General features: G+C 58.5%; 8 protein-coding genes across 8 annotated transcripts; all 8 read left to right on the top strand.

Annotated features, from left to right (window-relative positions):
- Positions 1 to 702: 702 nt before the first annotated feature.
- On the top strand, positions 703 to 1914 carry LMXM_19_0090 (conserved hypothetical protein; the record flags this gene model as incomplete). Its single annotated transcript, XM_003874138.1, has 1 exon — positions 703 to 1914. One exon carries the CDS (start codon positions 703 to 705, stop codon positions 1912 to 1914), a length of 1212 nt encoding a protein of 403 aa, XP_003874187.1.
- An 838-nt stretch (positions 1915 to 2752) lies between these two features.
- Positions 2753 to 4051, top strand: LMXM_19_0080 (conserved hypothetical protein; the record flags this gene model as incomplete). Its single annotated transcript, XM_003874137.1, has 1 exon — positions 2753 to 4051. The coding sequence occupies one exon, from the start codon at positions 2753 to 2755 to the stop codon at positions 4049 to 4051; it is 1299 nt and encodes a 432-aa protein (XP_003874186.1).
- Positions 4052 to 5054: 1003 nt separating this feature from the next.
- LMXM_19_0070 (conserved hypothetical protein) lies at positions 5055 to 6338 on the top strand (the record flags this gene model as incomplete). The annotated part of the gene is made up of 1 exon (XM_003874136.1): positions 5055 to 6338. The coding sequence occupies one exon, from the start codon at positions 5055 to 5057 to the stop codon at positions 6336 to 6338; it is 1284 nt and encodes a 427-aa protein (XP_003874185.1).
- A 1588-nt stretch (positions 6339 to 7926) lies between these two features.
- On the top strand, positions 7927 to 8835 carry LMXM_19_0060 (40S ribosomal protein S2; the record flags this gene model as incomplete). Its single annotated transcript, XM_003874135.1, has 1 exon — positions 7927 to 8835. One exon carries the CDS (start codon positions 7927 to 7929, stop codon positions 8833 to 8835), a length of 909 nt encoding a protein of 302 aa, XP_003874184.1.
- A 581-nt stretch (positions 8836 to 9416) lies between these two features.
- LMXM_19_0050 (histone H2B) lies at positions 9417 to 9740 on the top strand (the record flags this gene model as incomplete). Its single annotated transcript, XM_003874134.1, has 1 exon — positions 9417 to 9740. The coding sequence occupies one exon, from the start codon at positions 9417 to 9419 to the stop codon at positions 9738 to 9740; it is 324 nt and encodes a 107-aa protein (XP_003874183.1).
- Positions 9741 to 10269: 529 nt separating this feature from the next.
- LMXM_19_0030 (histone H2B) lies at positions 10270 to 10593 on the top strand (the record flags this gene model as incomplete). The annotated part of the gene is made up of 1 exon (XM_003874133.1): positions 10270 to 10593. One exon carries the CDS (start codon positions 10270 to 10272, stop codon positions 10591 to 10593), a length of 324 nt encoding a protein of 107 aa, XP_003874182.1.
- Positions 10594 to 11328: 735 nt separating this feature from the next.
- LMXM_19_0020 (conserved hypothetical protein) lies at positions 11329 to 12453 on the top strand (the record flags this gene model as incomplete). The annotated part of the gene is made up of 1 exon (XM_003874132.1): positions 11329 to 12453. The coding sequence occupies one exon, from the start codon at positions 11329 to 11331 to the stop codon at positions 12451 to 12453; it is 1125 nt and encodes a 374-aa protein (XP_003874181.1).
- A 1179-nt stretch (positions 12454 to 13632) lies between these two features.
- LMXM_19_0010 (conserved hypothetical protein) lies at positions 13633 to 14601 on the top strand (the record flags this gene model as incomplete). The annotated part of the gene is made up of 1 exon (XM_003874131.1): positions 13633 to 14601. The coding sequence occupies one exon, from the start codon at positions 13633 to 13635 to the stop codon at positions 14599 to 14601; it is 969 nt and encodes a 322-aa protein (XP_003874180.1).
- Between the last annotated feature and the right edge of the window lie 969 nt (positions 14602 to 15570).

Genomic DNA, 15570 nt, shown 5'->3' with positions numbered 1-15570 from the left:
GCACAGCGCAGCCGCGTCAGCCAGAGCGTGCTGAAAAGGCCACGCTTCTTCATCCGCGTGCTGCGCGCGATACCCTTTACGTCAGCCCCAGCCGCCTTCATGCATTCACTTCGCAGCTCATTCGCTATGATGGTGGCACTCCAACAAGCCCTCTCCACTTCTCTTTTTTCTGTTGTGCCTCTTCACCCACATGCGCACATAAACCTATATGCGCGTTCAAACACCAACACGTATCATTGTTTCTCCCCCCGTACTGTGTCTCCCTCATTGTGTGCAGTTGAAGAACGGGCTGAGTGCACCTACACATTGTGAAGCTAAGAGAGCAGAGACGAATAAAAAAAAGCAGCAGCTACGTGCATCAGCGAAACGGTCGACATACATCCTTAAAAAGCGCGGTCGACTTTGCGTCCTTGAAACCTCGCAGCATCGCGCGTCAGCACACACAAGCCCTCATAGAGCAGTAGCAAGACACTCAGTGGCGCACACCTCCTCCGCTTATCCTTCAAGGCGCACTTGCGATCTTGCCTAGTGACGGGACGGACTACGAGCAACGGACATTTGGCACCAGAGCGGGTCTACCCTGACTGCTACGACTCGTGCACCCGCTCCTCCTCCTCATATCGCTCCTTCTCCCGAGAAGAGCGTCACGCATTATCTGCAACATCGACGCACAAGTGACCAGAACAACCGTATCGCCGTGCAATGAAGCCGAAAGCTGCCCAGGTGCGGCAGCAGCAGTCGCTGAATCGGCGCGTCAAGCTCGAGGAGAGTGCTGCGCGGGTGCAGCAGGACCTCCTTGCACGACAGACGGTCATGCGCAACATGGGCGGTGCACAGCAGAGGAACCCCATGTACGGGTATGCGGGTTACCCAGCACGCAACCGCGACCCCAACCGCGGTGTCATTACGCAGGCCGAATGGAGCGAGCTTGTGGAGCGGCATGAAGACTCGGGCAAGTGTTTCCGCTACTTCTTTGGCGTTCTCATTTTCGCTGCCATCCTCCTCCTCACAATCTCCAAGTACGACGAGGAGTACAACTTGGAGGTGCCGCAGCTGGAGTCTGGTAAGGGCTTTGGGGAGGTCCTAAACCCTGAACGCGCTGTGGACGCCAAGGAGCTGGAGAGCTACTACCACACACTCGGCGTCGAGGGTCGCCTTAACCTGACGCACAAGACGGCTTCACCTGCGACTGATGCGTCTGAGGAGAACGGGCCGTTGAGGAAGGCTGCCGACGACCCCGACAAGGCGCGCCGTCGCGAGAACTACCAGGTGCGGCAGCAAATCAAGCGGGCCTTTCAGGATCACCAGGAGAAGTACGGCCAGCTAGTCCACTGCGGTCGCACGTGTGAGGCGCAGAACAAACAGGTGGAGCTTGCCTACCAAAAGCTGACGTCGCAGGTAGATCGGGAGCTCTTCGGCGTGCTGCTGGACGCGAAGGACACCAAGTCTGTGCGGTCCACCACCCCTGCTCAACTCAAGATGAAGTACGAGGAGAAGCGTCAGAAGATCTTAGAGACGGAGGAGGACGAGGAGGACCGCAACATGGCGCTTGAGGAGCTGAAGGACGCGTATGAGATCATTGAGAACCCTGATGCACGCAAGTACTACCTTCTCTATGGCGCGAAGCCACCGGAGCATATGCGTCACGTTAGCGCCCGCCACGGTGGTTGGGGGCAGGAGATGGCGCTGGGAACCTTCAAGTACCGCATCATCATTATGTGGTTGGAGTTCCTGCACCAGTACATTGGTGTGTGGGGCGAGACCGCCGTTCTCGGAGGCGTCGTGCTTTTTATGCTGTCGCGCCTACCTCAGGCGCTGAAGGACTCACAGCGGCTCCTGGACGAGCTGGACCTTCAGGACGAGCACGCCGAGGAGGAGAAGAGGGCGGCAGAGCAGGAAGTGCAGAGAGAGTAGGCCCCCATTCTCATGATGTGGTCATGCATCTCTCTCACACTCGGTTATACCGCTGTTGCAGAGCTGTGTGGGTGCTGTGGTGCACATTTCCGTCTGGCGAGGTGGAGAGAGAACGCATGCAGAATGGACAGCTGTCAAGGCGCGCGCACACACACGCACACATATATCCTCTCGGCACACTGCCTAGACTCTCTCCCTGCCATCTCCTCTTCTCTCCTGGCGCTTCTCTCCCTCGCACCCTGTCGCTGCCCGTGTCCCTGCCGCGTGCGCGGTCGGCTGCGCGTGGGTGAAACTGCATCGCAGAGATGTTTGTGCGTCGAACCCGTGTGATTGTGCATGGGCTCTCTTAATCCTTTTTGATCGCCTATGCTGGCATCTTCGCGGTTTGCCTCTTTTCAGCGACGCCTCTTTTGTGCTGAATTGCTCTTCCAGCTCTTCCCCTGCAGAATGCAGTGATTGCCACCCTCGTGCTCATTGACACCGCCTCTGTGGGCGCCTCTGTGCGTGTGCGTCAGCGTGATGAGGGCCGCTGCGCTGCGCCGTGCTCCACTTCTTCTGGTCGACGCCATGCGGCGTCGAGACTCGCGATGGAGCATCTACGCCCACGGCGCGCCTGGCTCGTTGGCCCGCCTCAGCGTGCGTCCTATCGAGTCGGCGTGTCTCGTACTACCCTTCACTCACTTCTTCTTGTGGGTATCTCTCTGTCCCTTGTCTACTTTGTCTCTCCGCTTTCCTTTCTGCAACCGCCGCCGCGCACAGTGCTTTGTTTGTGCGACTTCTCCCTTTCTCACTCCCACCCTCGACTCAAACCGGGGAGTGCGCGTTGCCGTACGAAGCAATGGATAAACAAGACTACTACACCATCTTGGGCATATCACGTACTGCAAACAAGGATGCAATTCGCCAAGCGTACAAGCTGAAGGCGCTTCAGCTGCACCCAGACAAGAACCCGAACGGCGAGGCAATTTTCAAATTAGTTGTGAACGCGTACCAAACACTCAATGACCCCACAAAGCGCTCGGCATACGACCGGGAGCTGACGCGGCGGGACCGTGGCTTTGGCGCTCACCCGTTCCGACAGGCGGCGCCACAGCCGTCGTCTCCCGCTGCCTACCCGACGTCATCCTACGGCGCCGACGCCGGCGCCTCACGGAAGCCGCGCTACGCCACCGACGAGCAGCTATTCAAGGACGCCTACGAGCAGTACAAAAAGAGCCCCTTCTCCGCTACCCCCGATGGTGGGTTCCGCGGCGTCAACTCCGAGGGCACCTTCGCCGAGTGGTTCAAGAAGAAACAAGAAGAGCTGCGGCGGGCGGAGGAGGTGACCAAGGCAAAGGCTGAGTATGCCAAGAGCCTTGAGCGCGAAGAGCAACGCAGGGCTGAGGAGTGGCGCGACATGCAGCGCCGGCGAGAGGAGGAGCGCGAGGAGGAGGTGAGGCAGGCCAAGGATCAGCGCGAGCGCGAGCGCGAAATGCTGAGACGCAAGCGGGAGGCGGAGGCGAAGGAGCAGAAGGCAGCCGAGAAGAGAGCCCAGATGGAGGCGTACGCGGAGGTGCAGCGTGAGCAGCAGGCGGACGTTGAGCGCCATCTGCGTGACTTGGCGTCACAGAAGCGCGAGCTGGCCGAGGAGCGTCGCCGCCTCGCGGAGGAAAGGGCTGAGGTGACGAACCTCGCCGCCGAGCACCGCTTCACGCGGGACATGGCGAACAAGCAGCGCGGGCAGGAACTGGCTGACGCCGTGCGCCGCGCAGAAGCGAAAGTGCGCGAGGCACAGGAACAACAAATGCTCCGCGAGGCCAACGAGCGTATCAAGGCTGAAGAGCGGGCGCACGAGGAGAAGCTCAAGCGCGCCGAGGAGGAGCGAGCGCTAGAGGCTGAGAGGGCGCGCGAGCGCGAGCGGCAAAAGGAGGCAGAGGCTGCGGAGGAGGAGCGCAACCGCACGACAGCCGAGTTGGGAGAGCAGCGGAAGCGCGTGATTGCGCAAATGATGTCGGAGAGGCGAAAGCACGAGGAGGACGTGTCTGCGATGCGGAGGGAGACGGATCGCATCGAGGCGGAGATGAAGGCCAAGCTTGAGGCGTTGCGCGCCGCGAAGAACTCTGGCCAGACTATTAACTTGGATGAATGGAAGTTGTAGCCTTTCCCTTCGCTTACTTTACCACCGCATCTCTCTTGCTATCACTTGCACTCTCTTGTTTTCTTTCGCCTTCCTTCGTCTGTGTGTGTGTCTCGGTTGATCATACATCTGGTCGTTGGGTGACTCTCCTGCGTTGTTGTTTTTTTTTGTATTTTTTTTCTTGTGTTTTTCCCCCTCAGCTCCGTCCTCGTTGGTGCTTTTCCTCGTGTTTTTTCACCCTCTCTCTCCCACCTCTTCCTCGCCTCGCGGACGAGACTGCTGAAGGGAAAAAAATGGCGCAGCTGATGTAATTTAGAATACGTGCGCAAAGGTTGCTTTGCTCACCCGTCAACTCCCCCACGCGTACGCGCACATTTTTTTATATTTCCCTTGTCTTTTTTTTCAGTTCCCTTTCCCACTCTTCTTTTGAAACAACGCTCACTTGTGAGGTTCCATCGGTACTGCTCGCTCTTGAGCATGTGCCAGACGCACATTAAACAACTCAATGCGAAACGCAGTCTGGTGCGGTAAGGCATGCGCTTTTGTTCGGTGAGCAGTCAGTATCCCCCTCTGTCCTTCTCCAGCTGCTGTGTTGAAGGAGAGACGCGTGAGCTAGGACACATAAAAGCGTTCGCGCTTCTCAGCGCCGAACACTGGATGCCAGATCCCTCGCTGGAAGCCGGCTCCTTTTCCCCCACTTTCTTATGCCTCCGCGTCTGCCGTGTTCAAATGCCCATGCAAACAGAGAGCCATGCGCGTCTCCATCTTGCATGTGTGATGGTGTGCGTCAAGTGAGTTCGCACGGGACTACATGAGCCACTGCCAATGAGTGGCTTCGCCATGATGAAACACTTCTCCTCTCCCTCTTCCTCTCTCGTTTTCTCACACGTGCACGCCTATGTTCTCTCTTCGACGCAACTCGTAGCTTCTCGTGGAGGAGTTGAACTCGATCGTGGCGCCGGTGTGCTACGCTTCTCTTGAATTCCTTGTATCTTCAACGTTTTCTCTTATTAGACCCTTCATCATGTACAGCGGCATGTACGGCGGCGGGCTAGGCATGGGGAGTAGCATGTACGGTGGCGGCTTAGGTGGCATGGGTGGCATGCACGGTGGTGGCTTAGGTGGCATGGGTGGCATGTACGGTGGCGGCATGTACGGAAACTCAGGTCTCATGGGAGGCTCATCGCACGGCATGAGCGGTGGGCTCAGCAGCTTTGTCCGAAACAACCCGTTCGGCTCCAACTCCACCTACAACCTCGGCGGTCTCAACAACCTCGGCAGCAACGCCGACAGTACTCAGGGCAACGGCATGCAATCCTCGCTCAACTTGCAACATCAAGCGGACCAGTCCAATCAGCTAGCATCCCCTATCCACCAGCACGCTGCTTCTTTGCCACCACTGAATGAGTCACCTGAGGAGCGCAGCCGTCGTATCCAGGCAGAGCACAAGAAGGAGCGCCAGCTGATTCGGCAGCAGCGGGAGCAGCACCGACAAGCGCGCCTGCAGGCCCGGATGGAGATTGCCGGCCACCTCACCAACGTGCTCGTGCAGGGCCTCCGCTCTGCCATGGAGCTCTTTGGCGTGTGCTTCGGTACCTACTATAGCATGAAGGCGGTGCGCGCATTCTCCAACGCGCAGGAGCGGATGCCAGGCATGGGGATGGGGATGGGCGCTAATTACCCGTACGGCGCCGCGGTCGCCAAGACGCAGGCGGCCGTGACGGGTGCTTCGGGGTTCCAGCAGGTCGCCAAAGCCTCCAGCGGAGGCCCGAACAAGTGGCGGGCGTGGCTGCTCTGCATTGCCTTTTTCCTTTTGGGCGAGGTTGTGTACGGGATCGCCACACGCCAGCGCGCAAAGCCACCGCAGCGCCGGCGTCGCATCACCGGCCCAGCAGAGGACGCCTACGGAAACGTAATTAGCCAGGATGAGTACGAGGCGAGCATCCGCTCCAGCGACGCCGAGTCGCGGCTGACGGAGGAGGATAAGGGCGAGGAGGAGACGCTCTCGGAAGCATGGGGACAGAGATACAACTCCGACGGCGTGTACGGTGCCTCACAGGCGGCGCAGCCAAGTGGTGGCAACGGTACCCGTCGAGTATACTATGCACTGTACGACTACCAGGCTCAGCAGGCCGACGGTTCGTGCTTGAGCTTCAAGGCGGGTGACGAGTTTGTGGTGGAGAACTACGCCGAGGGCAGATGGTGCGAGGCGATGGCGGTGGAGGATGGGAGCTACTCGTCTCACGGTCGTCGTGGTCTCGTTCCGAGCAACTTCCTGCGTCTCGCAGAGCGCATCACGAAATTGTAGTGGTGCCCGCGCTTCGTTGCTGGCTTTCCCTTGGGTCCCTCACCACCCGCTGTCTTGTTCTCTTCGTCTTTCCTGCTCCGCTCTTCTTCGCGTGCTTTCTTTCCTCTGCTCTATCACACTCGCTGCCCTCTCTTGTGGCCTTTTCCTTCCTGTGTGTATCCCAACCCCCCTCCCTCCTCCTCTCCCTCTCTCACTTCTGCTCCTCCCCCTCCCATCCTCAATGACTGCGTTGGCGCCGCCGGCACGGCGCGACGCAACGGAGAAGGAAAAGGGAGGGTAGCTAGTGTTCCTGATGGGAGGATGCTATGTGCGGAGGTTCCCAAGGAAGCGGAGCGCTAAGGGAGTGAGTGCCTGGGTGGGGGATGAGGCGCAGACGACCTGGCGCCTATCCTTTTGTCTGGGTGCGCCCCATATTATCCTTTCGCCGCTGAGGGTTCCGTTCAGGGTTTCTTACTGCCAGCTCTTTCCGTCGAGAACACTTTTTTTTGCGAAACGAGCAGGGTGAGAAGGGGTGGGGGACAGGTTATCTACTGCAGTCTCCGTGTCTGTGTGAGCAAGTGAGGGGCGAGTCGGTGTTCAGTACAGCGGTAGCGGGGAAGGGGCTGAGCGAGGTGGCTGTTTTTGTCCCCATTTCTTCTTTCTGGTGGTTCGCGACACTCCTCACTCCCCCCTTCCTTCTCTCACACCGCTTCTTTTTTCCCCTCGTGTGTGTGTGTGTTTCCTCCTGTGGTCTCTGGTCCGAATTTCATCTTTCACAAATATTTATACCCTTTCTCTCTGTGTAGTCTCGCCCCTCGGTTTATTTCCTTCTCCGCCTGACTCTCTCTGTGTGTCTGCGCTTCCGTGTTACTGTCATGTGTGTCTGTGTCTGTCATTGTGCTCTCCTCTTCTGTCCCTGGTTGTCTCGTCGCTCTGTTTGTTTCATCGTGTGTTCTTCTAAGGTGCAGCGCTACGTCACTCGATAACGCTCTCATTTGCCGTTTACGTGCCTTCGACTCTGTGACGGAGAAAGGGAGACCCATGAGCGCATGCGGCGGGTGACCTGTTCCTCGGCATGCGCTCATGTGTCTGTGTGTCTGCTCTTTTTCTGTCTCCTTTCTGTTGCCGTGGATGGGAGCGAGGAGGGGCGCAAGAGGCGCACGCCTTTGTGTGCTGTTGTGCCACGGTTTGTCAAAGGAGCGCTGAGCTCAGAGCGCCGCATCAGAGGCTCTGCGCGTGTGGGTGAGCGTGTGTGTTCGTGCGTGCCTGTGTTGTGGAAAGGCCCTTGTGCTCCGTGTGTACAAGCTGCCCAACAGCGTGGCTCTCGAGCACTTTTCTGCGTCACTCCAACTCGCTTCCTCCCGGATGCGCACGGCGATCTTTCTCGTTTCAGGTGAAAGAGGAGCGAGCTGCAGATCTGCGCATACCCGCGTGCGCTCATGCGGAGGGTCGCTCACAACACTGACGACAGAAAAATGCCGCTTCACATGAATACCGTAGAAGCGGAGATTAAGGAACGAAGAAGACCCCATCGCAGTGTGAAATCGGCGCTACGCGGACGTCACCCTCTACTCCGCACCTCCACTTTTTTTCCCCACCCCTGCTCTCGATGACTGCTCTCCCTTCTGTTGGTGTCGACCCCTTTCTTTGCACGCATGTGCGCACACAAATCGGGAACGCCATATGCACAAACGAGCTGTCTTCTCTTAGAAAGGAAGATATGGCAGATACTCAGCCTGCTCAGGAGGCGCCCGCCGCCGACGTCCCCCGCGCCGAACGCAACTTCGGCCGAGGCCGTGGCGGACGCGGTGGCCGTGGCCGTGGCCGCGGTGGTCCGGGTGAGGAGAAAGAGTGGGTCCCGTGTACCAAGCTGGGCCGCCTTGTAAAGGCGCAGAAGGTCACCTCTCTGGAAGAGATCTTCCTCTTCTCGATGCCCATCAAGGAGCACCAGATTGTCGACACCCTCATCGCTGAGGGCCAGCTGCACGACGAGATGATGAAGATCTACCCAGTGCAGAAGGCCACGTCGGCCGGCCAGCGTACCCGCTTCAAGGCCTTCAACGTCGTCGGCGACTGTGACGGTCACATCGGCATCGGTGCTCGCGTCGGCAAGGAGGTGTCGCTGGCGATTCGCGCCTCGATGATTGCAGCCAAGCTCAACATCGTGCCGGTGCGCCGCGGCTACTGGGGCAACAAGATCGGTGAGCCACACACGATCCCGATGAAGGTGACCGGCAAGTGCGGTTCCGTCGCGGTCCGTCTCGTGCCCGCGCCCCGCGGTACCGGCATCGTCGCCGCCCCCGTGCCCAAGAAGATCCTCGAGTTCGCTGGTGTGGAGGACGTGTACACGAGCTCCCGTGGCAAGACCCGCACGCACGGCAACCTGATCATGGCCACTTTCTACGCCCTGCGCAAGACCTACGGCTTCCTCACGCCCGACCTCTGGGCGGATACGGAGCCCAGCCGCGATCCGACAGACGAGCATGCTGAGCTGCTTGCCGAGATGACCACCGCCTAAGGCTTGGATACCTGAGAAGGCCTTGTACCTCAAGGGTGACAGTCAATTCCCCTCTCTTTTTCTTTTCGTCACTTTTTTTCATTTTTCTCGTGACACGTCTTCGCAAAGAAAATTAGCATATTGGTTGAGTACGCTTATCAGCAGCTGCGTTGTGACTCCTCCCACTTGGGAAGTGACACCGCCGCGTTGGGGACGCTCGTGCTGCACGCCGCCGTATTTGTTGCAGCTGTTCTCTTTTTTACCCCCTTTCCCTCCCTCTCCCCTCATACCCACGTCGCTTTGTCGCATGGTGAGAGGGCCGTCCCGTATGCGGTTGTGGTGGGGCAGAGTCGCGGAGGACAACGCACTCCGTGCACGTCGCGGTGCCCCCTTCATAGACAGAAAACGACTGCTCTGACTTCTCCCACACACAACGCCGCTCTCTCGCCTTCACTTTCTCTCGTTGCATCACACTCGCTGCCATTGGCGAATCTACCTCTCGTGCACACATCCACAAACACTTCACTGACAGATTCTCAGCGCGTGCCTTCAAGTTCCAACCGACAAGCCTTCTACTACGCCTCCCACCCCTTCACACCACCATGGCTTCTTCCCGCAAGGCTTCCCACGTGCGTAAGTCGCACCGCAAGCCGAAGCGCACGTGGAACGTGTACGTGGGCCGCTCGCTGAAGGCGATCAACTCCCAGATGTCGATGTCGCACCGCACGATGAAGATCGTGAATTCGTACGTGAACGACGTGATGGAGCGCATCTGCACCGAGGCTGCGTCGATTGTTCGCGCGAACAAGAAGCGCACGCTGGGTGCGCGCGAGGTGCAGACGGCGGTGCGCATTGTGCTGCCGGCGGAGCTCGCGAAGCACGCCATGGCTGAGGGCACGAAGGCCGTGTCGAGCGCGTCCCGTTAAACCGGCTTGCCGGATGCCGTGTGAGTAAAGGAGGGGGGGGGCGTGTGTGGTTGCCGCAGACGCTGTCCTCGGCGCCTGCGGTGTGGCGCTTCCCTTCTCCTTCTCCTCCGGCGGTGTGTGTCATGCATCTGCTTGACTCCGCCCCCTCATAGATGCAACTTTTGTGTTTTCGTTTCCTGTTTGAGCTGCAGCCGCACTGATCACTGCGTGACGTGGACGGCGCGCGCTGACCGCAGAGCAAAGCACAAGACACATTCTGTAACGTCGTCGGTGATGCCCATCTAGCCCTGTCGCCGTAGACAGCCTGTGGAGAGGAGGGTAGCGGTGCCGACGCCTTGTAGCATCTCCTCCTCTCCTATGACCACTGGATGCTTCCTCGCCTTTCCCTCCCGCCACGTCGGCTTCCCCAACTTTTCCCTCCCTCGCCACCTGCTTTCTCTCCTCATGCGCTCTGCAACAGCCTCCCAGCTCGCCTTCGATTTATCCAGCCACTCCCGCTCTTCTACACCTCCCACCCCCTCACACCACCATGGCTTCTTCCCGCAAGGCTTCCCACGTGCGTAAGTCGCACCGCAAGCCGAAGCGCACGTGGAACGTGTACGTGGGCCGCTCGCTGAAGGCGATCAACTCCCAGATGTCGATGTCGCACCGCACGATGAAGATCGTGAATTCGTACGTGAACGACGTGATGGAGCGCATCTGCACCGAGGCTGCGTCGATTGTTCGCGCGAACAAGAAGCGCACGCTGGGTGCGCGCGAGGTGCAGACGGCGGTGCGCATTGTGCTGCCGGCGGAGCTCGCGAAGCACGCCATGGCTGAGGGCACGAAGGCCGTGTCGAGCGCGTCCCGTTAAACCGGCTTGCCGGATGCCGTGTGAGTAAAGGAGGGGGGGGGCGTGTGTGGTTGCCGCAGACGCTGTCCTCGGCGCCTGCGGTGTGGCGCTTCCCTTCTCCTTCTCCTCCGGCGGTGTGTGTCATGCATCTGCTTGACTCCGCCCCCTCATAGATGCAACTTTTGTTTTCTCTCGACATTTTATTTTTCACCTCCCCCTCCCTCAATGTGAAGTGTATGTGACAGCGTACTGGACATGAAGTAGAACAAGAAATGCCCCTTTGCTGCGGAGCCGCAGATGAGGGTGGTCGATCGCGTCTTGCGGCGGGTGCTGCCGTCTCAGCAGGGGTGTTGGAGTGTGACGGCGACACGCGTGAGGAGCATCCTCTTGCTCTCACCTACGCGCAGCTGTTCTAGCCTCTTGTCGCACTTTCTGTTTCACACCGATTCCCCGTATTGATCTCTGGGTCTCGCCAGGGAGCTGGCCCGTTCGAGCTGCAAGCAACTCAGCTCGTTTCCCTACCACCTCCAATCTCTCTCCCTTCCCGTCACCCACCCCTCTTCATGCCTCTGCCACGGTGTGCACACACGCATGCACACACCCGCACGCGGAAACCATGCAGCTATTGAACACACGCGATTTTTATTTGTTTTTCTCTAACCCCCTCCGTCTTTGTAAGAAGCGATACCACCCGACGTTGGACCAGAGAGCTCCAAAAAAAGTCAAGAGCGAAAAGGTGCTAATTTTCTTTTGAAAATGAGCGCAGGCCCGAAGCCAGAGCCCCGCCAGGCCCCGAGAGGGCGGAACTCGCCGAAGCCCCTCACCGCCAACTCCAGTAGTGCTCCCGCAGAACGCCCGCAGCGCCGCCGTGACAATGCGGAGCGCCGTGAGGGCGGTGAGCGTGGTGACCGTGGTGAGCGCGGCGATCGCCGTGATCGTCCAGAGCGCCAGGAGCGTCCGCGCCGCCCGCAGGCGGGACCGGCTGCTGCCGCTGAGAGAAGCAAGCCAACTATCGAGGAGAAAGCGCATGGTCCCGTTGTGCACGTGAAGGGCGACATTGCTTCGGGGTCGACGTGGGCGAAGAACGGTAGTGGCCCATCATTTGCGGATATGGTGCGTCAGCGCACCAGCGCGGGGGCTGGGGTACCCGCCGCCAAAGAGACTCCCTCTCCACAGAAAGGGGCGCCGTCACAGGTGCAGACGCCACCGCCGCCGGAGCCGCTGCAGTCGCAGCCCGAGTCTGTGCAGCAATCTGTGCTCGCGCAGCCGGAGGAGTCATCGGAAGAGGAGGTGGTGGTAAACACCGTCCAAGCCCCTGCCGTTGTGGAGATGGAGCCGATTCCTGACCCACCGGCGCCTGTGGCGCTTGTGATTGCGCCGCACTACGTACTGGAGATTGAACGCGTCGTGTCCGTGAAGCTGCCTCTCCGTGTGACGCAGACGGCAGAGACGCAGCGCGGACTCTACATGTTCTCGGCCCAGGCCGGCAAGCCTCCGACCCCTCCGCCGACGGTTCAGCAGCACGCTGTGTACCGCCCCGACACGGCGAACCTCGGAACGCGGCAGTGGTCCCTCGGCACTGACTCGCGCATTCAGCAGCCCCCCCAGCAGCAGCATGCTTGGCCTTCGGCTAGCCAGTTCGACTACTGGAACAACGCTCCAGAGCGCGTTCAGGCGTCGCGGCCGTTCATGGGCACCCAGGCACAGGCGCCGTACAACTCGTACCCCTCGGCGGTGCCTCTCGCGCACCAGCGCGCCACCGGCAATGCGTTCCCCGTTCGCTTCCGCTCCAGCGAGGTGCCGGAGTCCGCCCTGCGCCAGCAGCCCTCTGTCCCTTTTAACCGTGCTTCCCAGCAGACAAACGGCGGTGGCGTGTGGTAGACGAAGCTGGTGAATGAGACCGTTTGTGAGAGACAGGCGCCCTTCCGTATCCTCGAATCATATTGTGTCATGGCAAGGAAAGGAGCGGAGGAGGGGCAACTGAGCAAGCGGCGATTGCTCGGGTCCAAGGGAAACACAACATGCATGACCGCATCATGATGAAGGAAGCGGTCTTTTATTGGACCTCACTCGTCTCCTCCCAAACAGCCACCATCGCCACGCGCGGCTCTTCCTCCTCCTCAGTGGAAACACACACACACACACACACAAAGATGAAGGGTTTTCCGCACGTCTCTCCCCAAGAGTATATCCCCGTCACGATGAGCTTCCCGCAGTAGCTCTCATCACGCAAAGGCGTCTGTCTGTGTGTTTTGCGTTTGTGTGCATGTCTGCGTGCCTGCATCTTTTTTTTCCGTAAGTAACAACAGCAATGAACAACACGACCGACGGTCGGGGACGGCCGCAATAGACGAAATCGTGGCAACAAGAAGAAGAGAAGCACAAACAACAGAAACACAGCCAACATCATGCGCAAGACGGCGAGAGCAGATAGAGAGGACGATGGCTGGCCCGCCACGCTATGCTGAACACTCGCTCTCCTCTACCTTGCTCGGTGTTGCGTACCTTGCATATGTTCATTCTTCTGTTTTGCTGTCCTCGACCTAGATAAAGGCCACCTTCGGCTATACTGCTCGATGTACGTGTTGTACGCCGGTGTTGTTCCTCATTCTAGCGCGAATACTACCCCTCACCTTTGTTATGTCGACTGATGGAGGAGGGCACCACGGCGTGGTACCTGTTTGCGATGGTGCACACTTGAGAGAGCCTCTCTGCCGCCATGGTTGTGGACACATGCGCACCTTTAGACTACGATATCTGTGATTCGCGCTCTTTTCTACCACACTTCCTTGTCTTTCTCTCTGTATGTTGTTCCTCGGTACAATTGGTGTTCAATGGGCTGTTGATCGCGCCTTTATTCTAAATTCCTTTTCAGCAAGGCAAAGTGTGAAACTTCGGCTACTCTCTCCCCCAGCTTCAATCCGTCTGCCCGCATGCTTCATAGTGCACAGACGAACACATAAAGCTACACGGTGCTTTTCGCTGCAGCGTGTGGCCGTATGTTTACACGCGTAGCATAGCCGTCGCCGCGCCGCACACCTCTCCAGAACAAGCACGAGAATGCACTACATTCCGAACACAGATGGGTTGATGCGCTCAACCTTGCGCGACACCATCCGTCGCCTTCACCGCGTGCGTGCGATGGCTGGGGCCAAAGATGAGAAAGAGTGTCGGGTCACCTCCGGTGACCCCTTCCAGGACTTGACGAATGACTTCGTTAGAGCGGCCACACGGGCCAAGAACAACATCAATGAGCGCAACGAGGGCTGCCGTCAGCACGGGCAGGACCATATGGCCATTGTACAGTCCAACGAGATTCGCAAAGACCTCCGACTCATGGAAGAAACACTAGAAGAGATTCACGAGTTAGTGCTCGAGGCGGAGCGCCGGCTAGCAAAAGAGAGCAAAAAGAAGAAACCAAAGGAAAGCAAGGTCCATTTGCTCGAGCGCGACTACGAGGAGCGACGATCGCAGTACGACAACTGCGTCTCCGCGCTGCAGAACCTCAAAGAGATGGAGGCGCAGCGCGTTGAGGTGGGACATGAAGAAATCAACACCATGCAGGAGATGCAGCTTGGCAGGCGTGCTCAGCTACGCCAGCAGCTACTCGGCATGCGGCGAAAGGATAACGGCAACGGCGAGACGGTTGGGCCCGGCGATGTGGAGTTGGTGGACAACACCGTGGGTGGAGGCATGCTGCAGGAACACGAGGAAACGAAAGAGCAGATGAAGACGATCGCCGCTCAGGACGCGAAGATCGACGCGGGGCTGCATCGCATTAAAGAGGGCGTTGGCCGGTTGCATGACTTGGCCGTTCAAATCGGCGCGCAGATTGACATGCAGAACACAATGCTGGATGATGCCGAGCAGGCGATTGACAAGAACGCCGAGAAGCTGCGTGGCCTGAACAGGCGCCTCAAAAAGTTTTTGAAGGAGACCCGTCCAATGAACTGTTTCTTGTACGTTTGCTGCGTCTTCCTCATTATTGCCCTCATCGGCTTCTTTCTTGTGCAGTTCAACGTCATTTGAAGGTTGTGGGGGGGGGTGGCACGCGTGCTCAGCCATTTTCCTACCTCGCCCTGCACTGTTACGTGTACCCTGGGGTTGGCTGCGGGTGCACACTAGATCGCCTCTTGTGTAGTACCCAACGATAATTTCCTCCGTCCTGCTACCCCTTTTTTGCTTTGCTTTCCACCTCAACTGTGATCCTTCTTCTTGCCCGCGCAGTTGCCCACATCGCCTTGCTGCTATGTTGCGTTGCCCGTCCTTTTTTTTATGCCTTCAACTTTTCTCTTATCTCCTATTTGTGTTGTGTGTTGGTTCGAGGGTTGCTCTCATGACGAGGCAGAGAACAAAAATAATGGAGAAAAAAGTCGCAGCCATAGGGATGGAGTGTGTCGACTGCCCTCTCTTCACCCTCACTCTGTGCGGTAACGCACTTGCTAGATATGCACCTGTCTTTTGGGCACCAAAAACGACAGTCGGTGACGAAAAGGAGGAACCCGACGCGGCGCGTGTGAACGCACGGAGAATTCTTCTGAGCCACATCACCGCTCCTCAAGTCCCTCCTTTGCTTTCCTCACACCTATGCCGCATATCCGCCATTGCACCTCCACCGTTCCGCATCCCCCATCTTCTTCACTCTTCTCCACGACAATGTAGCAAACAGACCGCATCGAATAGCGACCAAGCAACAGAAAAGAAGCAGTCTGACAATGGACCAGTCGTTCACACTCCGTAGCTGCCTAAGGCTCGGCCCACATCTACAACGCGACATCGCATTGTCCCGTAGAGAGCAGTGGTTTTCCTGTGCCGCGCGCCGCTGGTGAGAGTGTTTGGCCACCGACAAGTCTTCTGAAAAGCGCAATCGCGCTTCGCTCAAGGCGAGTAGGGGCGACCTTTACGCGGTGTTGTTCTTTCTCCCCGTGCCTTCCGTACAGCTTCGATCGTTTTCCTCTGTGGGTTCTCCCTTCAGTGCGCCTCTTGAGCGACCAGGGT

This window comes from Leishmania mexicana, chromosome 19 (genome assembly GCF_000234665.1).
Source record: "Leishmania mexicana MHOM/GT/2001/U1103 complete genome, chromosome 19".
NCBI classification, from domain to species: Eukaryota; Euglenozoa; class Kinetoplastea; order Trypanosomatida; family Trypanosomatidae; genus Leishmania; species Leishmania mexicana.
Note: the sequence above shows the minus strand (reverse complement) of the source record. Positions and strands in the feature narration are given on the sequence as shown.